The 23,405-nt window shown below is 50.1% G+C and overlaps 1 protein-coding gene across 1 annotated transcript; it reads right to left on the minus strand.

Annotated features, from left to right (window-relative positions):
- Positions 1 to 9,278: 9,278 nt before the first annotated feature.
- On the minus strand, positions 9,279 to 21,575 carry MCM2 (minichromosome maintenance complex component 2). The gene is made up of 16 exons (XM_079316593.1): positions 21,522 to 21,575; positions 20,859 to 21,046; positions 20,120 to 20,295; positions 19,248 to 19,511; positions 18,023 to 18,242; positions 17,568 to 17,775; positions 16,721 to 16,855; positions 16,362 to 16,553; positions 15,299 to 15,392; positions 14,522 to 14,772; positions 14,151 to 14,277; positions 13,819 to 13,931; positions 13,440 to 13,682; positions 12,502 to 12,684; positions 11,209 to 11,364; positions 9,279 to 10,340 (listed from the first exon to the last, which is right to left on the minus strand). The coding sequence occupies exons 1-16, from the start codon at positions 21,525 to 21,527 to the stop codon at positions 10,230 to 10,232; spliced, it is 2,667 nt and encodes an 888-aa protein (XP_079172719.1). The 5' UTR covers positions 21,528 to 21,575; the 3' UTR covers positions 9,279 to 10,229.
- Between the last annotated feature and the right edge of the window lie 1,830 nt (positions 21,576 to 23,405).

Genomic DNA, 23,405 nt, shown 5'->3' on the forward strand with positions numbered 1-23,405 from the left:
GGCGCCGCCTCCTCCCGCCGCCGCCGCCGCCGCTCCGGGGGCGGGGAGCCGCCAGGGGGGTCCGCACTGCCCGCACGGGGCGGCGGGGCAGGGGCGGAGCGCAGCCCGTGCTTTGCTCCGAATTTCTGGCTGCGGAGCCGCCGCTCCCCCAGCCCGGGCCGGCGCCCCCCGGCCGCAGGTCCCCGCACGCCGGCCCCGGTGCCACAACGAGCGCCGGCGGCGCGGCTGCTTGCGCCGGGAGCGGTGATCAGCCCCGCCGCGGGCAGGGGATGCGCCGGGCCCCGCCGGCGGCAGGGCAGAGCCCGGGGGAGCCGGTCCCTGTGAGCCGCAATACCGCCGGCAGCGACGGCCCCCAGCACACAGACCCTCCGCATCTGCATGCTGACCTTTCTTTAGCTGGCCGCTGCTAACGGGGCCGCCGCTTCTCCCTCACCCTCAGCTCCCACTCATCACCTGGAAAAACTTCTCCCGCTGGGCAAATTCATTTCCCCACCTCTGGAGCCCATCTGGTCCAAGCCCCTGCTCGGATGGGTCACCTACAGCCAGTTTCCCAGGACCGTGACCAGATGGCTTTTGAGTATCCCCGAGGCTGGAAACCCCACACCTTCTCTGGGCAACCTGTGCCACTGCTGATCCTCACAGTAAAAATGTGTTTCCTGATGTTCAGAAGGAACCTCCAGTGTTTAGGTTTGTGCCCATTGCCTCATTGGGCACCACTGGAAGGAAATGGGGCAGTGGATACCATCAGTATCTTTGTGGTAAAGGCACATCACTGGCTCACATTTTATTTGGTGTTGCCACGACCTCTAGTCCTTTCATGCTGAGCTGGTTCCCAGCTGGGTGGCTCTAGCAAATACTGATGCATGAGATTGTTCCTCCTCTGGTCCAGCCCTTTGAAAGCCTGGCTGAATTTCAGAAGGCTCCTGTCAGCCCACTTCTCCAGCCTGTCGAGGTCCCTCTGCATGGAAGCTTGACTCTCTGCTTTACCAGACAGAAAAGGATATGCAGATATGCAGCTCTTCCCAGTTTTGGTTGGGATCCTGAACTCCACCATCTCATGGTCACTGCAGCCAAGGCTGCCTTTGACCTTCACAGCCCCAATAAGCCTCTCATTGTTGCTTAGTGTGAGATCCAGCAGTGCATCTCTTCTTGCTGCTTCCTTTATCACTCACTGCATCCTGAGACTTGGGGTGTTGCATCTGTTTTCTGAAGCTGGGTCCGTGTTGGAGCCTCTGCCCTAGCAGGGACAGCTGCTTCCACACCTGCTGGGAAAGCCATTCCATGGTGTGTCACCACCATACCCCAGACTGTCACACTGATACTAATTCAGCTGATGTCCCCTTTCTCATGCCCTTCTGTGCAAACTGCTGTGTCTATTAAAAATAAAAATCTGTATTGCAGCAGCTTTTGGGTTTGTAGCTCTTGGAGCAGGTGGATAGCACAGCAGAGGAACATGCTGAATGTCCTGCCGAAAATCATTATTACAGCAACAAGACCAACTGCTCCAATTACACTGAATTTCAAATTAAACACATCTTTAGTGGCCTCAGGGCACAACTTTACAATAAATGACACAAGCAATGGCTTTGTCAGACAGGTGCCCAAGAAATAAGGCTCGAGAGGTCCTGTAACACCACAGCAATTGTGAGGGAACACGTGCCAGTTCCCTGCCTTCAACCCCTCTTGCCAGCTGGATGGGTTACAGCTGCCCACTCCCCTCCTGCAGCCCTACAGCGTGTGGCCCCTCAAAAAAGCCTCACAGCTCTTGGTTTAAGGCTGCAAATATGATATGACTCCAAACCAAAGGGCCTGAAGGCATGTTGGTCCCTTCTCACCAGACACCCAGCTCATGTTTTCAAGTTTTCCTCAGCAGTGGCCAGGAACATTTCTCTTTGGTTTCAAAACAATTTTTTCATCACACGTTCTAGGAGGGCAGGGGATGCTAAAATCCAACAATGCAAGTTCTGGCTGAGGAAACAGCTGTACTGTCTATGGCCTCCCCAAATGTCTTTGTGCTTGCAGTGCTTGTACTGTGTGCCCAGCACTCTGCCTCTCCCACACAACATGCCACTGAGACAGCAGGACATAGGTCTGAAGGTGATCAGGATTTTAAATTCAAGCATTCTTATTCCTCAAGTAAGTGTTTATTAAAAACACTCCAGAGTCTTTATTTCCCTGTAATAAATTGATTTTTTTGTTGTTGTTGCTTGAAGGGTGAGTCTCCTGAAGGAAAAACTGATGGTTTTTTTTTTTCTGACATGAACTTGCTGTTTTTCAACAACTAGAGAAAGGTGTCAATGTGCCATAACCTGCTGAACTCTGTAATGAGCCAAACAGCCACCTGAGGCTACTCTGTATTATTGATACTGACCTTTACAGCTCCTGCCAGGCTGGCACTGGCACATATCCCCCTTTTGTGCAATTGCCAGTCTCTTTTTGCCAAATCTTTCTTTCCATCATCTGCTCCAGTGCTGCAACTTTTCCCAGGCAGGTAAGAGCCTGGCTTCACCCCTTCCCCAGCATGGCAAGACAGAGCTCACAGGCTTGGACCAAAGTACTTGCTTTTTTCTTCTTTTAGACCACATCCACCCAGGGCTCTGAAAGTCCTTTTTATCCCAGAATCAATGCAGCCCCCAGCCCCCACCAAGCAGGAAATGCAGCAGGAACTACTGAGCTGTCACTTATCCACTAGATGAGATAAAAACACTTCAGTGCACTCAGATTCTAGCCCAGGCATGGCATTTAATGAATGCTCTTGTCATTTTTCACTTTGTTGCTGGTAATTTGGCTGTCTTTGCATGCAGGTGGCTTACTACAAGTGGGTAACTAAAAGCCTTTCAGATCTCCTGACCCTGCCACATCCAGCTCCCCAGTCTCAGAAGCTCATGGCGCTCCCTGGATTTATTTTGACATTATACATCAATCTCAGACCGAGCAACAAAGGAGGAGTATGAAAGGAGAAGATACATCTTAGGCAAGAAAATTAAATAAAATTAGTGGCAACATCGATCAGCCAGGTCAGCACTGCCAGCAGAGCAGAAAACAGCCAGCAGGGATGGGCAGCACCAGCTCTCTCTAAAAAAGCAGCACCAACTTCAACCCAGCACAGCCCCTGCATCTCCATTTCACACTCCCTGGAAGAGGTGCAGCTGGCTTGGCTCTCTTCTGAGGCATTGACAGCTTTAAAGTCAAAGGCTTGTCATTTCTCATTGGATCTCCCTCTAGCCTCCCTACCTGGTGTACATTCTCATATGATGTTCAGAGCACTGATAAAAGAGGCTTTACAATTGCATTAAATGCTTTTTTTATAGCTGCTTCAAAGCTGTTCAGAAATTTTTCTTGGTATTACCATTATCTGTGCTTTTCTGTTCTTCCCCAAAATTGTTCAATTTCACAGTTACGTCTGTTAGGCAGAATCAGAAAGCAAGTGTGTATTTTAGGCTGGCAAAACTGAAAATCCTTCTGTCTCCCCCTGTGAGTTACTGTAACAGCTTTTGCCTTCAGGAAATTCAGCCAGTTTTCCCATTTCAGTGTAAGGGTCACATTTTGTTCCAAAATGCCTGCAAACAAATACTACTGAGGTAGAGGAATGAGGTGATAGCTAAGGGAAAGAATTTGGTGCCTAAGACTTGTCAATTAAAAAGAGACTAACCACAAAGTCTAATCTGAAGAGAAATTTAACTTATTTTGAAATTCCATTAAAAAAAAGAAAAAAGAAAAAAAGAAAAAAGAAAAAAGAAAAAAGAAAAAAGAAAAAAGAAAAAAGAAAAAAGAAAAAAATATACAGCAACTCATTAACTTGAAATATGCTGGTGAGATGTTTTATTCTCCTAAATGCAGCAAAACTGAGTTCACCTACAGAAGTGAAAGTGATCTATTGCCTGTGCTCAGCAGAGCAAGAAAGTAAACAATAAGCAAAATAAATACACAGTCATATGTTAAGTTCTGGCAGTGTTAGAAAATGCAATATGTTACTAGTACCAGGAAAAGAGTTTAACCCTTCTTTCTTTGCCTGTATACACTTGGGAGGGCAACAAAAGGGGATCTGTGTCCACTCTTAGGTCAGAAGGAAAAAAATGGGTTGTTCCCATCACCTTAACTGCCTGCTCTTTGGGGCAGAGGCTGGGTGACACAGCAGGCTTGTGTCACACCATGCCAGTTAACACAATCTCCTATTAAACTATACAGCCTTTTGACATCTCATCTCTCCAGAAGAGGAAAACTCCCTGCCCTGTCCAGCCCCTCCTTCCTTAGGCACAAGGAAAGATTTAACCTCTCCCGTTTTCCAGAGTATGTGAATTTACTTCAGAGCCTCCGACAAGCTTTGTATAAGCTCATTTGCTGACTTAGCCTTTTTAATTCTGGGACACCATGAAACACTTTGACTGTACCAAGCAGGGGCGGGTACCCACTGTATTCCTGCACAGCCCAGGCATGCAGCCATTCTCTGGGCAAAGCACACAGCTCCTGCTCTCATCCAAAATCCTGCTGGGGAAGGTCTATAATAAACACTTCAAGAGGAGTGACCTGGAGCAACTGACACCTTCCAGGGTAGGCTGGAATTAGAAGGGAATAGATTCTGCTCTGTTTAGAGATTTTCAGTATCAGTTTGAGCCTTTCTTCATCTCTGCATCAGCTTGTTCCCCTTAAGGGGCAGCACACTGCCCACCTGGGCTTCTACCAGCCCTGCTTCTTTCCCATTCCCTGGTATGAAGTACAGGGAAGAACAAGCACAAGTTGTGCTTTACTTTGCACTAAAGGTTTGTGTTTCTCTCCTCACCAAAGCAGAGCTGATTGCTGCACTAACAGCCACTCTGACAGCAGAGCTCAGCGGATTCCTAGAGGGCAGAGCAAAACAGAGCTATATTGGATTTGATTAAGGGGCCAGAATAACCTTTAACAGAGTCACCTGGGGCAAGGAGGCAGACAGCTCTCCAGCTGAAATCTCACACAGGTTTCCTCACAGCCCAGAGAAAGGGCTCCTCACTTGAGGGGAATGGCAACCAGGTCACATTGCTCTGTCACAGCTGGCATGCAGAGGGATGGTCACAGCCCTCCATCTACACAAGTGGTGACTTCTGAGCCTTTATCTCTGTGTTGAGCTTATCAACTCAGACAGTAAGCAAATTGCTTTCTGGAAGGGATGAAAAATCTGCAGAAGTGAAGATGTCATGAGGGCAGCAAGCCTCAGATCTTCTAAAGCTTTTGACTGGGGCAGAAGGACAAGCAAGATAAAGCCCAGTAAAGCCAAGGGGTTGATGACATGGCACAGGAGGTTTAGTCTTAGCTCTGCCTGTTTTAGAGTTATGACCAGGGCCTGAAGAAGTTGCTGTCAAACCCTCATTGTAGCAGGTTTGAGGAGCACACATCAGGGAGCTGAGCACAGCAGGCAGCAGGACAGGCCCCCCAGTAACCAAGGCAGATGAGCAGCTCAGAGATGACACCCAGATTGAACCAGAAGTTCAGATCCTCAGAGAAGGTCACAGTGATGAAGCCAGACCAACACCAAACCAGTCAGTCCCCAGGTGAGAGTCAAGGTCTGTTTATGGCAGCCATCCTCCAGGAATCACTTGGCAGTTCCATGGTTCTAGAATGTGAGAGGGACTTCCTATCTTTTAATGGGAAAAGTATTTTCACTGGGTAGAACCCAGTGGTGGTCTATAGCTTTTCTTTTAAAGTGAAGAGGTTAATGTCATCTTCAGAAAAACTCTTGCTATTTTAATAGCTGACTAAGCTGGAGTGTGGGTATGTATTTTCAAAGTGGAGGGATCAGCCTGTACCTGAAGAGGGCTGGTAACTCTTGACTCTGAGAGGAGCCAGTCACTGACTCATAGGCTCTATTGGTACACCTACATATGTGTTTCTATGGGATTGGGACTGAAGCTCTTCAGCATCTTTTAGGCAGGACAGTTATTGTCAGATCTCCCTGAGCACTAGATCACCCAGTGAAGAAACTTGGCACTTCCTCTGGGCTCCCCCAACAGCCCTACCTCTCTTTAGAGAGAAGTGACTTGCAAAATGAGCAGAAAGGAGCACAAGCCCTTCCAAGGTGCTTTTGTTGTAAAAATGCAGAGCTCAGCAGCCCCTTAAGGCTGCTCACAAATGTTTAGTAGAGGCCGAGGGGGATGTTGGATGGCTGGGATCCTTGGCAGACCAGTGCTCCATGATAATGGAGACATTAAATCAGTGATGGCAGCAAGAACTGCATAATAGATGCAAAATACAGCCGAAGCCTGATCCAATTTTGGCTCTGCTTTGTTAAGTAGAAAAGTATTTTAGGAGATGGAAAAATACTAGGAAGTTCAGAGTGCACCCTTGCTGCAGCACAGTGGGAGATGAAGCTGTTTGCAGTGACTCACCTGTATCCGTGGATACACATCTGCTGTAAACATATTCATATACTGTCTTCCCATGCTGGAATTCAGGTGAATTGAATCAATAAGAGCAGAGCTGTAAGCACCTGAAACAGCCCTCCTGGCTGAACTGCAGCTGGCTGGACTGCACTAGGATGGGAAGATGCCACTATCCAACATAACTGAGCACTGTTACACTGGGAAAGTTCTCATCAACCAGTTTTCAGACAGTTTTTCAGTAAACACAGTGGAGATGGACAGAGTGGGTTCCAGCCAAGGTCTGGCATGGGAGAAAGTGAAACACTGCAGATCCAGAAATGCTGAATATGCTCGTTTTTCCAAGAGGCTTTGGCATTAATTTGGGGGAAAACAGACATTACTGAATGTAGAACTTCACCTGTTCAAGAGGCATCTGCCATTTGACATGCAAACTCAGAAACAACTGCTGGCACCCTGGATAAGCCCATGACTTGCAGATGCAGTGTGTTGGTTCATGATCACAATAAAGGCATAAGCTAAACTCTGCTAGCACAAATGAAAAGCCCTTTCTTACAAGCTCTAACTCTCCTTTTTCCCAGCTCACACATGCTGATTGATTAGCTGGTATCTGCAAGCACTTGCTTACACCCCCCAAGCAGGTGCAGTGTTTGTGTGCATTGTGTGTTTTCATTCCATGCTGAGCTAAAGTCAAACAGCTTATTAGGAGATGCAGAGAGCCCTGCTGCTCTCTCAGGAGTTTGCACACAGCATGTTCAGATTAAACTGGATCAGGATCTGCCCTATCATGCCCTTTTCAAATCCAGATGATCTTTGAAGCCAGACTGACCCAGTCCCAAGGAGAAGATGACCACAAGAAGGGACACCACTAGCCCTGTCTCCCTTACAAGGAGCACCTTTATTATCTTATTATATTTATTATCATAGCCTCCTGTGAACAGACCTCACTTCCCTGACTCTTACCTTTGCCCTGGCTGCCAGGGACACTGTGCAGTTTGAATCACAGCAGCAAGAAGCCAAGTGCACAAGCTTGGCTAAACTCAAGGTTGTCAGGGGATAAACTCCTCACCCTCTTGAGGGTGGCTTGGCTTATTGAGCTTAAGCCCTGTAGCAAAATCCTGCTCTGTTCAGCAGGAGCATGGCTCCTGGCAGGGCAGTCCCTGCTCAGAGCAGCATGTTTTCACCCGGCTGCACCCCTGTCCAGACCAGACACCTGATGCTGTCAACAGCCAAAGCTTGCTGCAGGGAACCTGGAAAGCTCAGTGGCCGTGAGAGGAGGGAGGAACATGCCTTCAGACTGGCATTAACACTCCAGTGAGCAGCTGATGCCAGCATTAGTGAGGGCGCAGCTGCAAGAATTCATTGCGCTGCTGGGTGCTGGCAGCACAATGGTGGGAGGGCACAACTGCCTTTGTGCTGGAGATTTGGGAGGCAGAGTGAGCAAAATGACAAACAACTCCAACAAGGGTATCTCTCTGTTGCCACTGCTCACTGCATGTGCCAAGTGAGGTGGGACCAGAACACAAGAGGCAGGAGAAAGCTGCAGGACAAAATTGAATGGTGCCTATCAACAGCCCTGTCCAGCAGCAGGGCAAGGAGTTGGGAAAATCAGGAGTCCCATCCCATTCCTGTGTATGGGTTCACGTCTCACAGTGACATGTTCGGCCATCTATTTAACTGCAGGTCACTACAGGCATAGCACAGGCTTCACAAGGTTGCAAGGGTTTAGGAAACATTTTCTATTGCTCCAGTATGACACAAAGCCTCTTCCTCCTGCTGCACCCAACAGTCATTGACACAAACACACCAGTTTGCTTGACAAGCTTGTTTCATCCCTTGTTATTCCTGGTTGTGCTCTCTCAGGGCCAGGACCTTCCCCAGCAAGGTATGTGGGTTCCACAGAGCTGAGCACAGAGTGCAAGCACTTGCAGTTGCTGTCCCCAGGGACAGTCTCTGTGGCCTCGGGCATTAGGAGAGAAGGTGCTAACAGCTGTGTCCCTGAGGAACCACACTGGACCTCACAAGGCAGCTGCAGCCACACAGCAGCTTAGCCATCCCAAACACAGACCTGATCCAGGTCCATGTTCAGGGGCAAAGCTCAGGCAGAGAAGGAATACCAGGAAGTGTCTCTATGGTCTGCCTGCAGAAAGTCCTGGTAGACAGAGACCCAGTAGGAAGGAAAAAACCAGCCCAAACAGTTAAACAAATACACAGGAGGGAGCTGGCAGACAGAGGAGGCAACACGCAGAGCCAGTTTCAGGCTGAGCATCATGTGCTCAGCCCCCAGCAGGGCTCAGGCACTGCAGGCTCCAGGCTGGAGGACACACACACATCCCTGTGACAAACCCCACAGTGCCGGGGTCCACAGCCAGGGACACCTCTGCTTGGACAGCACACACTGCAGCAGCCAGCTCACAAATTCTCCTGAGCTCAGGCAGGAGATGCTGTAAGGGCCCCCAGCTCCAGCCAGGAAAAAGCACATTCACTGCAGAGCTCAGCTGCATCCTGGAGAGGGGTTACTGCTTCTCCCAGCCTGGAATCCAAGTGGCAGCCAAGGCATGAGAGCAGGGCTGGCTAATCCAAGTGTGTGTAAGGAAGGGAGATGGGAAATACTGCAATGGGACAGTCACAGTGGGATACAAACATAAACAGGCAAGACAGAGAAGGAACCAGTTCTTGGTGGGAAAGGCAGCATTCATGGCATGGTCCAGAGCAACTGTGTCCTGCTACCAGTCCACAGATATCTCAGCTAGCACTGAGAGCCAGCACTGGCCGTTTCTGCTAACCTGAAGAGCAAATATGAGCTGTGATTGTACCCAACCCTAACCCCACAAACTGCTGAGCAGTTCATGCAGCATCCAGGTTGCTCACTTAAGCTCTTACTTCCACTCTTGGTGGCAGCAATTACCAAAAGAAGAGACACATAAGTATTGTAAAACAAATGTATTTAAAACACACATACTAAGAAAATTGCATGTGAACACTGAGCCCATCTTGTCCTCCCTGAACACATCCAGCTTAGGCCTCCTCACTGCCATGCCCAAAACCAGCACCACGGGTACTTCACCCTCAACAAACTGGTGTGAGGGTGTTTAGGTGTCAAAGGTAGCACTTGGATTCAGTTGTGAATTCACACCTGCTGACAGCTACACAGAGATAACATCCTCCAAGGCAAGAGAAGCTTCTCCACTCTCCACAGCTTCTGGAGATTCCTCAGCACATACTGAAGGAGTTTTCAGTGCCCATACAGATCATCATTAAGATCAGAAAGAGCTATGTTTTGTTTCAGTTCTTATCTTCCTCTGCCTCCCCTCTCCTCCCCTGCAGAAACCAAGCACAAGGTCAACCCATGTGGGGACCTGGGGAAATGTCAAGTGTCAGGCACAAAGGCCTGGAGCAGAGAGCTGGCTGGTTCATGGAGAGTTGAAAGCAGTTTCAATTATCACCCATCAGGCTGTAGAATCACCAGAGATGGGAACAGAGAATCCCTGAGGGTTCTTGCAATCCAAGGGGGATGGATAATGCTTTCCAAATGCTCCCACTTGGTCCCTCCTGCAGAGGAGCCTGTAACAACTAGTGGCAAACAAACAGAAAACATGCCATATATATGGCCAGCAATTCTCTCCCTGCTGTGCTTAGCTACAAGGCAAAATAGTGAACAAAGTTGCTAAACAGACTTGACAGGGCATTTAACTACTTAATTCTGTTCTATTTACAAGGTCTTCAGCAGCTCAGCACTCCCTTAATCCATAAGGCACAAAGCAAGCAGAAGGATGTGCAGCCTAGTCCCTCCAGCTCAGGATCTCTGTAGCATTCCTGGAGGGCTGGAAGGTGGAGGTCTCATCTCTCAGAAGCATGTGGCAGGCTCTGCTGCCAGCCTCAGAACTGCTGGACAATCAGCTTCCTCTTCACATCCCGGCTGAACCTGTTCACCTTGAACACTTCACTGTCATAGAAGGCTGAGAGGTTGTGGATGTTGATCTGCCGAGCCTGCGAGGAGGAAGAAGGGAGAGGTAAATGTTTATTTAATCAAAGTAAGAACCACGTGGTTTTCCATAGCAGAGGCTGCATAAAATTTGACAGTCAGCAATCTCTGCTTTGCTCAGCAGGAACCAGAACTGCAGCAGCAGGGGAGACTTCAGGTCAGGAGGAAGGAGCATTGGCAGTGCTGAGCTGAGCCAAGAGAGGATGCTGGCTCAGCACCTGCCTGCTCTCAGCTTGTCCTTTACTTCCACCAGTTAGAATGTAACTCCTATGCCAAAGCCCCCAGAACCTCATCCAGTGGGAGAGTTTTGCAAGGGAGACATCTGACTGGGGGTGCTCATCCTGGCAACACCAAGCTGTGGCTTTGGAAGTAGTTGTTACTCTGCACATCTGATGTAAAGAGCAGAAGAGCACTAATCCAGGAATCAAGCCCTGCTTTAGTGCCAAGCAAGGTCAATACTTTGCACAGAAAAGCCAAGTCAGAAGTGCAACCAGGACGAAGATGCATTAAGGAGGAGGCAAGTGAGCCTCAAGAGGGATTGGAAAAGTTCATACACATAGATTTTTCTGCTTTTTGCTTCTTCAAATGCAGATGCCAGGGAACTTGAGTTCTCATTCACCTGCATAAAGCACCATACTTCAGGATTTACCATTCCAACCCTGAAGCTTTATGGGGGTATATGAAAACAGAGAGGGAAGAATACAGAATTTCCAAAGAAGAGGAGCAGATACAGAGGAGACAATCCTAATGCTGGGTTATACTAACACCAGTATTTTTCATGGTGTCATAAGGCAGGAAGGGAAGGTAGAAGTCTCAGATCTCAGAATGCCTCTGGCTCTGAGGCTGCAGAGGCAGCTGGTTATAAGCCCATACCTTGTCCACCAGGTCCTTCTCCGGGACTTCGATGGTGTCCTGCTGGGCTCCGTAGCGGTTCCTCTGGTACATCACCTGCTCTGCCACCAGCTGCTTCAGGATGAACAGCAGCAGCTCGTTGTTGTCTCGCTTGAACGAAAGGTACCGGGAGAAGGTCTGGCAGGGAGGATGAGATGAGCCATGAGGATCAGAGGGTACTGCAGTGCCCAGCACCAACCAACCCCTCCTCCCACAGAGCACACAGGGAACCAAATGGCACTGGTGTCACCTGTGCTATTTGTGTATCTCAGTGACTATGGCCTTGCCAAGGTGCTGCCTGCACATGCCCTCTGACAGCCACAACTCCTATGCTGACTGCTTTTATTCCCATCTGGAATCTCTAGGTGTGCTGGTGCCTCTTGTGGCTAGCAGTACACTGTTGTGGAGTTGTACTGCCCACAGGGACACAGCCAGGGGAGGGCTGGCCCTGGGCAAGGCACAGAGCAGTTTGCCTTAACCCAGACTGCCCTGTGCCTCCCCAGCAGACGTTCCTACTTGGCTGGCTGTTAGAGGCCAAAGAGAGAGGCCACGAGTCGTCCAGACAGAGGGCAGACACTCAACAGTGGATAAATGCCAGCATGTGGCCAGCCAAGACTTGTTTGGAGCCAGCCCCTGCTACTCAGAGAACAGGGCAGACTGCACACTAACCCAGAGTGGTTAACTGTACCCTGAGAGCCCAATAAAAACGTGGAGAAACAAACTGCCTGCTTGGCTTGATCACCTGGCAGCAGCAGTGGCAGGAGCCCAGTGCCAAAATAGCAGGGAAAGTGTCAAGAAAGAACAGACATGGCAGTGCTTTCGACTCAGAGGCTCAAGGTACACTTCCTTCTCAGACCCAACAAAGACATTGCCTCACCACAGACTAACGAGGGGCAGTCACAGAATAATGCCTTGTTTGGGGTCCTCCCTCAAAGGCACTCAGCTTGAGCTGTTGTTAGTGCACAGTGATTAAATTATTTCAAGTATCCACTCTGCCATGGGAAAACCTGGAGTCAAGCTGGTAAGGAAACCTCGTCTGACTGTGAGTGTGGTGTGTGTAGCTGTGAAGTGCCTTGATCCCAGCTGAGGTGGCATTAGTGTGACTGCCAGAGTCAGACACAAAACTTCCTTGACACTTCAGACCCACAGTGCAGCACTTACACAGGCTCAGCCTGGACAGGACAGAGCCCTGCAGAGCATTAACCTCCTCCCAGAGCCAGGGCAGGGCAAGGGGGCTGCAGCTGAAGGCACAGCCCCGGCTCAGCGGGTGCCCACCTTGCGCATGCTGCGCATGACGCTGAACTTCTGGGTGTCGATGAAGCTCTCCAGCATCACCCTGATGGCCATGTTGACGTCGTCCTCCACCACGTAGTCGCGCAGGTGCATGCGGGCGTGCGCCTCGGCCATGCGGATCATGGACTCGATGTGCCGCACCGTGATGGGGATGCTGCCCGTCGCCTGCGGGAGGAGCGCGCGTCACTGAGGGCAGCAGGGCAGCCCTCGGGCCAGGAGCCAGCTGCTGCCACACTGCACAGCTCTCTGCACCTCGCAGGTGACTCGGGATAAGAAGGCTCTGCCACCTGCTGGCACAGCCACACAGCCTGGCACAGCTTCCCTTCAGCACAGTGCAACGAGGGTGTTGTAGGGTCACTCTAACACTGTTTAGGGCCTTTCCAAAATTAGCAATCCAGTTTCCTCTGGATCTCCTCTTTTAGGAGTTAAAGAAACAAAAAGCCAATCAAAAAAGGTGCGGGTTCCCAAGCTCAAAAAATCTCCCTCATACCTCAACAAATTCCTCCTTCACTTGGAGGGCATGAAATGATCCTGAGACATCATCCCGTGGACAAAAGAGAAGGGCATTTCTACAGATAATGGCTCCCTGTAATGTATCAGGAGCATGTGGATCTGAGTGAATGCACACATCTCCTGTGGGCCTGCCAGACTGGGTGATAACAAAAGGACTTTGCCATGGCAGGCACTGTACACGTGTCCAGTCCATCAGTCCACACATCACTAACAGGCGAGACTCTGCACTTAGATGAAGAATCATCTGTTCAGCAGACGCTGCAGGATCTGCCTGTCTCTCACAAAACAGTGGCACAGACTTTTGTGATGGGAATGGCAAGAATGTGTCAACAAATGCTGGAGCAGTCTCAGGCTGATTTGCAGCCTAGATACATACAGTTCTTCCCCCCTTTCCTCAGTATTCTCACCATAGACTCCTTCCTGAGGTCACTGTACATCCTGGCCACCTTGTCCTGGTCCATCTGGTTGAGCTTGGGGTGGACCTTCTCTTTGGCATAGATGATGTATTTCCTCAGGATCTCTTGAGGAATGGGTTCAACCCCATAGGTGTTGGGAAGGATGACCTCATTAGTGTCCCCATTCACTGCCTCCTTGCTGCCTGGGTGGTGCTTAACATGGCTGCCAACAACGAACCGGGCAAGCATTTCATCCTACGAGAGAGCAGTGCACCAACACACACTGAGCACACCCAGTGGACAGAACAAGCTCAGTGGGCAGCTGCAGCTGAGCATCCCAAGAGCAGCACTGAAGGCCAGCACACGCCCAGAGCCCTGGCACAGCCCCTACCTGCACCGGGTCCACGGTGTCTCTGACCACGCACAGGATGTCGAATCGAGAGATGATGGGCTCCGTCAGGTCCACGTTCTCCGAGAAGGTCAGCGACGGGTCGTAGCGCCCACCTGGGTCACACACACACTCCATGTCAAACAGGCTCCAGGGCTGGAGCTCTGGAGGAAGGACACACCTCCAGCAGGCTACTGAAGACTTTTCTGCTTGCTTGATCCCTGCCCCAGAGTTGAAGGAACCAGCAGAGGGAGGGGAAGTTGTGCCACAGCTCTCATGACCGTGCACTTACACTGAGAGCCTCAGATGGGCTCAGATGGTCTCTCAGCACTCACCTATGGGATTGGCAGCAGCAATAATGGTGCAGCGAGCTTGCAAGGATGTGACAATGCCTGCTTTGGAGATGGAAATGCTTTGCTGTTCCATGGCTTCGTGGATGCTGGTCCTGTCTTGATCATTCATCTAGAGGAAAGCAAGAATGATTTAGAGTGAAATTATGTCTATACCCCACTGCCAAGGGCAATCAGCTCCAGATGCTCTGAAAAGGCAGCAAACTGCACTATGGACCAGCAAGGGCCTAAGCAAACTGCAGGCACTTTGGTCATCTGGGAGATGTCACCATGAGCTACAGTGTGTTCTCGGAGGACAAAGGTTACAGCTGGTCGCTTCACAGCTAATCCTTCCCAGAGAGATGAAGCTGGCTCACCTTGTCAAATTCATCAATCAGGCAGACACCTCTGTCAGCCAGCACGAGGGCTCCTGCCTCCAAAGTCCACTCCTTGCTGACTGGGTGTCTCTGCACATAGGCTGTGAGACCCACAGCAGAAGCACCCTGGCCAGTGGTGAAAATTGCTCTGCTCGATGCCTTCTCTATGTATTTAAGAAACTGTGACTTTGCAGTACCAGGGTCTCCACACAGAAGCACATTGATGTCACCACGAACTTTGTGTTTGCCACCTACAAAAGCAATGGGAAAACCATGTGGCAGCTGAGTGCATGGCTTGGCAGCATCCCTGCCCTGAGCATCACAAAGCTGAAGAGAGGGCAACCAGCAGGCAAGGCAACCAGTTTAGAGTAAAGTTGAGGGGGAAAGAAAATCAGTTTTGGACACAGTCATCTTTGTAAAACACTTTCTAACCTTGCTGACACATCCTAACACATCCTTCTAAGGAGATGGTAGCAAATCAGGGTGCCAGAAGGTCAAACCTCTAAAGGAGCATTTTATCCCTCCTCAAGGAGGGATAAAAGTTTTCCTGGGTTTGCAGCAGGAGCTGTTTTCAGTCATAGCATTTCTACTATCACACCAGAGTTTTCAGTGTGATAAAACAGCCAGTTCAGACACAGATATCCCTCAGTCTGCTAAACCTTGTCTGTTACCAAGCCACACAGACAACTCTAACCACTCTTGTCACAATGACACAAACCTCAGTCCCTTTGCCCTCCCCTGAGTGAGGCAGAACCAAAGGATACAAGTGACACTCACCTGGGTTTTTGGGCTCTCCACCAAAGAGAGCTAAAGCTAAGCCTCTCTTGATATCTTCATGTCCATAAATAGATGGGGCAATGCTGGCAAAAATCTGAAAGGGAAACCACAGGAGTTTGCCAGGGAATACCAGCTCCCATTCTGAACAGAATCTTGCATGAACATCAGCAAGGTGCCATATCTAAATCTACTCTTAAGATACTGCTGTCTCCAAAGAGTATTTTATTATCCAGGGTGTGAGAGCTTTTTCAATGGTAATGACCCACTCACTGTTGCCTAAAGGAGCTTCACAAAAATTCTTCTGTTGGGGCACAGCAGATTATTTAGTCTGGTGCTGGAAAATGCTGCCACTGCCTCCACAACCCTATTGTACACAAGGCACATCACAGTGCCTGTTATCAGCTCCTGTAAATTTGGAGACCTTGATCAGAAGCTTACTCACTGCACATGACAGTACCTGAATGGGCCATGCTGCACATGAATTGTTGTCATAGTCAAGTATTACAAACAACTGGGTTATTTTCTCAAGGGTATTCTGAATAACCTGACCCAGGTCAGGCTGAACATGCACCAATTCAGGAGCTTTGCTCTTTCAAGTACTGGATTCAGGTCTTAGCATATAGAGAAGCAAAGCTAAAATCTCTACCACAACTTAAGCTAAGCAATAATATCTCCTTTAGGAGACTGGAGATGCAGTCACTGGCCTCATAGAACACTTCCCTACCTGGCTTTCAAGCCACATGGAGAGAAAACTCATATAAGCAGTATCTGAGTGTCTCTCACTTGTCTTCAGCCCCATTGTGATGCAGAAGGCTCAGAGAAGGAAGGGGAGAAACAGAAAATTTGACCTCCAAAAGTACAAGGGAGGTTCCTTATTTACTTCCCTCCTATAACTGACTCTCATTAACAGCTGAGAGCTACAGATCATTGAGAGAGAACTGGGACTTCTGGGTTCCTTTAACCACTGTTTGGCCAGCTGACCCATTTCATCACTTTCTGATCCAGCTGCCAGGTGATGGCAAGCTATCAACAAGAAAAGAAGGGATGCCTGAGGCTGACCCACCTTCTCCCCAATTTGTTCATCCTTGGACAGACCCACAATCACTTTCACATCTTCATCAGTCAGTTCCCCAACAGCCAGCTTGTTGTCCTTCTTGGCGATGTGGTTGGCCAGGATCACAGTGGCAAACACTGGGAACCCATTGGCAGTGTTCAAGGAGCCATCATAGTTGTTGTGGTAGATCCCTGTCAGCTCCTGGCAAGCAGGAAATGCTGTGTCAGTGCCTGCACAGTACAAAACAGCCCCTTCTCCATTCTAAAGTAAGGCTCAAATGCATCTGAGGAAAACCCCTCCCCACATCCCCACAGAGGTCCCATGATGTCAGAATTTCCAACTACCCTGTGCTCTCCCAATGTACTCACAATCTCATCTCCTGGCTTGCAGCTGTCCACCAGGTCAGCGAGCAGGATGGCATCCTTGGAGCGGGGCAGCCTGCCTGCAGCCACCTTCCCAGGGCTCTCCTGGATCTTGATGCGCTGGTAGTTCTGATACACTGTCTGCAGCAACAAACCACAGTCACCCAGCAGGCACCAGCATGGCTCTTCACAGGCACCTCAGAGGGAAGGGCCATCCCAAGACTTACTGTGCTTCAGTTAGAAGACTAGGGACATGGGAGGATGGAGGTTGTGAGGAGCAGTTCCAGGGTGTGATAGAAAATAGTGGGGACAGGAAAGCACTTTGCTGCATCTCACAACTGTGTTTCAGCCTCACAGTGTGTGTCCACCCAAATAACAGACCAATTCCTAGGAGAAGAATGCTCTACTTGTGATTGTTAGAGGTATTGAAGCAAAGAATGAAAGTCAGGAGCTCCATGTCAATGATTTTGCTCTCTGATTTCCTTAGCTGACAGGTCAGGACAGACTGACCTAACCTGGGAAGGAGATCTGGACAGTGTGTGTCTGCATTTCTAAAATAGGAATAAATGAATGTGCCACAAAGATGACTCTGGCAAAAGATTCAATCCAAACACCTACAGTGTGGCAATAAATTACTTTTGGTTGATAAACTCGATGACTTTTGGTTGAGTCATTCAGGTCAAGAGCTGAAACAGACCTCAAACAGACCTATTCTCACAACCCCCTGGATATAGCAGAAGGCACCTCTGCCCACAGAAGCTGTTCAAAGGGTGGGAGTCAAAGCAGGGCTGTGAGGAACAGGCAGTGCAGCAGGATGAGCAGCCACTCCCACCCAGCAAGCACACAATCTTACCTCTTCCATGTTGATTTCAAATGGGCCAAGAGACTGACACTCAGGGCAGGACCCGGGTTTCACCTCCTGGTTCTGCGACTGGAAAAAGGGTCCCAGGATGAAGTTGCACTTGCTGCAGTTGTATTTGACCATGCTGAGCTGAGGCAGGACCCCTGTGCAGCTTGTCACCACTCCACTGGTCCGGATCAACTGATTCAAGTGCAGTTGTCTGAAGAAAGACAGAGATATGCTGGATGCCTGCAGGGCACAGAATGCAAAACACCCTCCAGAATACTCTTGCTGCAAGGCACAAGTTTACCTCAGGGAGGCTGAAAGTTCATCCTCAGTATGATTTCTTCCTGTGCTAAGCTCAGCTATTCTGTTAGACTTACTCAGAGATTTATCTCACAGGGGAGTCCTGAGCACCCCAAGGCCTAATGCAAGCCCCAGAGGCACTGCTGAAGCTCTGCTCTTACCGGAGTGACCGCAGCTCTTCCACCAGAGGGAGGTGGGAGATACGGACGTGGATCTCCTGAGCAATGCGGTCATACTTGGGGTACATGGCCAGCACCACTTCCTTGGCTGCTTCATCAAAGATCTTCAGCATCTCTGCTGGGGCCTCAGGCAGAAAGTAGGCAAGGACATGCTCCTGGGCTGCCAGATCCTCGTAGTTCACCACCAGACTCTCTCTGTTCTCTTAAGAAAAAGATGGGGTGAATTGTAATTTCAGTCTGTTCACTCCTCAAGGAGTCTGCAAAGGATAGACAGAACAGATAAGCCTATATCCTGCAGGCTGCAGTTAGTAGATCTCTGCACCTTTTCCAAAATTTAGAGGTTAACAACTTGAAAATGGGTGGAAAACCCTTTTAAGTTTACTTCTCTCACAAACTCTTCATCAGTACCAAGTTTGTGATTGCTCCTCTCCAGTTCTGCACAGATGCTTCCCAGGCTCAGTGTTCCTGAAATTCAAAAGCCTCAGCCCAATACACAACACTCTCAGAGACCTCCAGGAAACAGAAGTTAATAGGAGAGACATTATGTGTGCTGAATGGCTGGCAAAAACCTCCTTTGTCTTATGTTCGTGGAAATGGATGAGACAAATGCCTTTTATTTCCTAGCTTTATAAAACTGATCCTGTTCCACTGCTCAAGCTTCTGCCTAATATAAAGAAGAAATACAAAATGAGCTGTTCCTAGATGTGACAATTTCTGCTTTTAAAACTCATCAATGACAGCCTTAATGACCATTTCTCTGGCAGTGCCTAGTCAGAATATACAAGGCTGCAACACTGACACAGTTTCCAAAGTCACAAGGTCTATTTGTGTCCCCTTGCTGGATAATCCAGTTTCCAGTGTGAGAAAGTAACTGGTGCAGACAGCAAGCAATTGTTGTCTCTTTCAGATCACAAACTTGCAGACCACTGTCTGCTGCCCCACATATTCTCTGCTAGCATTTATACGAAATGAATATTAATGAGGAGCAGACGCCAGGGGCCTTCTAATTAGTCAGCCAGAATCAAAGAAAACAGTAGACATGTTTCCATTATTCATTTATCTCCATCAGCATCAGCCTTTCTTAAAGTGCTGATTCAATGTCTGGAACAAAGAGGGCAGGCAGCAAAATGTCCACCTCTGTCCTGGATCACCACAAGAACCGTGACCCACATAAAAAAGGGGAGAGCCTCCAACGACCCAGCCCTACCTTTGCACATGTCACTGATCCTCTCCTTGAAGACATTGTGCCCATGGTCATCCACATGGGTCTTCAGGAAGTTCTTGAAGCGGTGATAGATCTCAAGCCGGGGAGCTGCCATGGACACCCACTCCCTCACTGAGTGCCCCTTCATGTCTTCCAGGTTCTCAATGCTCTCAATCATGTCTTCATCCTCCTCTTCCATGCCCTCAGCAGCCCGCTCCGCCAGCCGCCTCTTCCGTGCAGGGCGGTCTTCATCCTCATCGTCACTGTCTAAGGGTGGGAGGAAAAACTGCTCAAGATCTGGGATTCCCATTCCCACTCTATGGATTAGTCACAGGGGATGGCATAGGCTGTGGAAGTGAAGAGGTCACAGTCTGGGATACAAACCAAGGGACATCCCAGGCCCAGCCTAAAGCCTGTTCTAGCCTTGCTCCTATATCTTCCACAACATAGCTAAGACTTTAATGGTGTGAATTTGAAGATTTGTATGCTGCAGCACACATTCAAGTCCACTGATGCACTAACCAAGGAACGAGCTTAAAGTGCATCAAAGGCCCTTCCATCCAGCCCACAAAAGTCTGCACAGGAGCGCCAACAAACTCTACAGCATATGCTTGGTAGAATCCCAGCCCTTTAACACAGGCCCAGGACTCTTAACTTTGTCACAGCAGTAACCAGAAGGACACCAAAGGACAGGGATCCCACACTGAGGAATCCAGCCAAGCTCACAGCCAGTGATTTCATTAAGAGTCCAGACACACTGGAGCTCTAGACACCTCCCTACTAACCTGAGTGTGAATACTCAGCTCCCCCCACAGGGCTAGGGGGGATTCCCAAGCACACAGGCTGGCACAGCTGGCACAGCTGACTGCACCTACCGTAGAGCAGCCCCCTCCTCATGCGGCCCATGCCCTGCTCCAGCTCGCGGTCCCGCTGCCGCATCACTCGCTCGGCGGCTTCCCGCTGGCTGGCAGTCAGCTCCTCCACATCTTCATCATCCAGGGCCAGGCCCTCTGCTTCGTACACATCCAGCTCGGGGATGGGCCGGTAGTCCCTAGCACACACACACACAGAGCAGGCAATCAGGCCAGGAACGCAGTCCTGCAGCGCTTCTCCTGCTGGGCAGGCGTCAGGACAGTTGTTCTGCAGCAGGACAGAATGGTATTGAGCAGAAGGCACTTCCCAGTGGAAGATGCCCTGCAGTAAAGGGCTCCAGGAGCATGGTTAGGAATGCAAAGGGCTCCAGAACCATGGTTAAGAATGTCAGCGTTCAAGCCTTTGTGTTGTAAAGTTCACCTTGCCAGCAGGCCTCGCTGAGTAAAACAACATCAAAATTCATGCCTGCAGAAGTAAAGAGCTGGGCTGAATGCACATCACACATGCAGGCAGATCCTGGTTTACCCACCCTGGGCCATGATGGCACTTTGCTCAGTTCTCCCAGGACTCAAATGACAGCATTCTCTGACCTTTCTCATCGCCCAGAAGTTCTCCAGCCCCCTCACCCCAGCTACCAGCACAGCAGAGGGATCCCGTACGGCCTGAGAGCTCCCTCCAGGTGGCTGCACTGACATCCCCCAGCACCCCACCGCCGGACACAACCCCCGAACATTTCTTTACCTTTCCATCCCTTCCCCAATGAGTTCTTCCCCCTCTTCCTCCTCTTCGGGGAGCCCCTCGGTGCCCAGGAGCCCTTCGGACTCATCCTCGAAGGGGGGCAGGTCCCGCCCGGGGCTGGACGTGAAGGCATCGCCGCGGCGGGAGCTGCGCACGGGGCTGGTCACCGCTGCCTGCGACTCGGAGGAGTCCTGCCGGGACAGAGGGAGGCTGAGGGCGGGGGGCGGCAGGGACAGAGGGGCCCGTGCCTCCAGGGGCCCTGGATGCGGGCCGCGGTCACAAGGGGAGTGTATGGATCACCGATGAGTTATAATAATTAGCCGTCCTCGCAAATGATAATGGAAAAAGTCGGGGGGGGGGGGGGGCGGGGAGAGAAGAGGGTTAATCTATCCTCCGAGCCCAGCCGGAGCGGAGGGACAGGGTCCGATCCTGCCAAGCCCGGCTCGCTCCTCTGCGGCGCCGGGCACGCAGGAAAACTCCCTCGGCGTTTCGGGAGCACCCCCAATACCCCACTCACCCCAAAATCCTCTCTGCACCCCGCACGGCCGCAGCGCCAAGTGCCCTGCAGCGGGGAGCACCCGGGGCCCGCAGCCGCGGGGGCAGCACTCCAAATGAGCGGCTCCCCCGGCCCGGCACAGCCCGGCACAGCCCGGCACGGCCACTCACCGCCATCACCGCCGCTTCCTGCCCGCCGGATTCCGCGCCAAAACCACCCACGTGGGCAGAAAAGCGCGCGAAACCTCATGAATAATGGACGAGGGGCGGGACCCGCCGCCATATGAATATGCATGAAGGGGCGGGGTCCTGGAGCAGGCGGGACCCAGGGCCACCCCCGAGGGCGCTGGCGGGCGGCACCGGCAAACTTTGGCAAACATTTCACTCGAGGGGAACCCGAGTCACGGGAGAGATCCCACTGTGAACTCCGCTGCTCACGGCTGCCTCTTTGGCAGCTAAAAATCAAGACTGGCTTGACCGGGTTTGCCACTGATCCAGTTAAATTATCTTTGTTCTGATTCTCGCTGGAAGGACAAGAGGTTGGAAGGAGTATCTGGCATTTTGTGGTTGTTGTGGGGGGTTTTTTTGTGTGTGTTTTTTTGTTTTGTTTCGTTTTTTTTTTTTTTGGTTTTTTTTTTTTTTTTTTATCTTTGATGATTTAAAAAATATTTTAATCTTTAATGCATGTGCTGGAAGTAACAGGGGGCAGATCAGAGCCATTCTGGAGAACAGACATATTTGTCTCTCCAGCTGTTCAGTGCAGGGAGCAAATGCCATTTGTGAAAGGAACTGAAGAAGAGCACCTGTCCCATAGAGACTGGAAGAGGATTTAGACAAACAATCAATGGGCTGATGTTTGGCAAGGAGGTGGAATGCTTCCCTCCAGGCCACAGGGTCTTGCCTAACAGCAGGTGGTTTGGATTTTGGAGATCTGCATTCTCTGAAGGTTTTCTGACCACTATTTAGTATCGGGCTATTTCTGCTCTTGGCTGGACTGGGGTGTGAGATAATGACCCTGAAACAAGAGATACCAGAAGCAAAAGTGACTGAAGAGGCAGCTGACAATCTGAAATGAATCTTCCAGGAGCCCAGCTGGATGATTCAGGCTGGTACTAATATAGCAAAGCAGGAGCATCATGATATAAATAGGAGAGTGGCTCAGCCTCTTCTCTGTGACACATGACAGGGAGCTGGCTAGTGCTCAGAGTGAAACAGAGACAGGGACACCCCCCAGATGCTCCACTTGTGGGTTTCTAGAGATCACCATGGGCTTGATGATATTAGAGGTCACAGAATCACAGAACCATGAAGATCAGAAAAGATCCTCAAGGTCATGGAGTCCAACCCAGTGTTAATTCAGCCCTGCCAAGTTCACCACTAAAAAATGTCTCTAAGCACCACATCTCCATAGTTTTGGAGCACTTCCAGGGATGGTGAATCCACCACCTCCTTGGGAAGCCTGCTCAATGCTTGAACACCCTTCCAATGAAGAATTCTTTCCTAATGTCCAGTCTTTGATAACCCAAATTATTCTATGCCTTAAGGGAAGGCAGCCCAAGACCTGGCTAAGGTGGTGCTGTCTGACAAGGCCCAGATGACACACTGTGATGAGCCAGTGTCACCACAGGGTGCCACTGTCTCTCCAGGCACTGGACAGCTGGATGAACAGACAGATTTTCTGTTTGTCCTTCCTGGAAGATCACACACCATGTCCATGTTTTCACTGCTAACTTTGGGTACAAACTACAAGTGGTTGTATGCTTGAGCTGGGGTGTTCTGTCTCTTTGACAAGAGCTGAGCTTGGGCAGCTAAAACCATCCCTAAAATCAGGCTGATGCCATTCATGGAACAGCATGGGCTCCTTCTACTACACTAGAGACATGGACTGGATATGTGAGAGGGCTGAGATACAGACAGGGCCAGGGCTGCTCACTGGGTGACCTCACCTGAGCACCAAACTCCTGAATATCCAACTATACCACTAGGATTTTGTAGACTCTTGGCTTCTTGCAGCACAGGAAGAGCCCTAGGGACTGAATTCCTCTCAAAAAAAAA

Source organism: Erithacus rubecula (genome assembly GCF_903797595.1).
Source record: "Erithacus rubecula genome assembly, chromosome: 13".
Lineage (NCBI taxonomy): Eukaryota > Metazoa > Chordata > Aves > Passeriformes > Muscicapidae > Erithacus > Erithacus rubecula.

Excerpts from the sequence above, each read along its gene's own strand:
- MCM2 (XM_079316593.1), bottom strand. Across the intron at positions 16,856-17,567 it reads TTGAAATCAACATGGAAGAG|ACAGTGTATCAGAACTACCA; the intron begins GTAAGATTGTGT and ends TTGTTGCTGCAG. Across the intron at positions 10,341-11,208 it reads AGAAGGACCTGGTGGACAAG|GCTCGGCAGATCAACATCCA; the intron begins GTATGGGCTTAT and ends TCCTCCTCGCAG.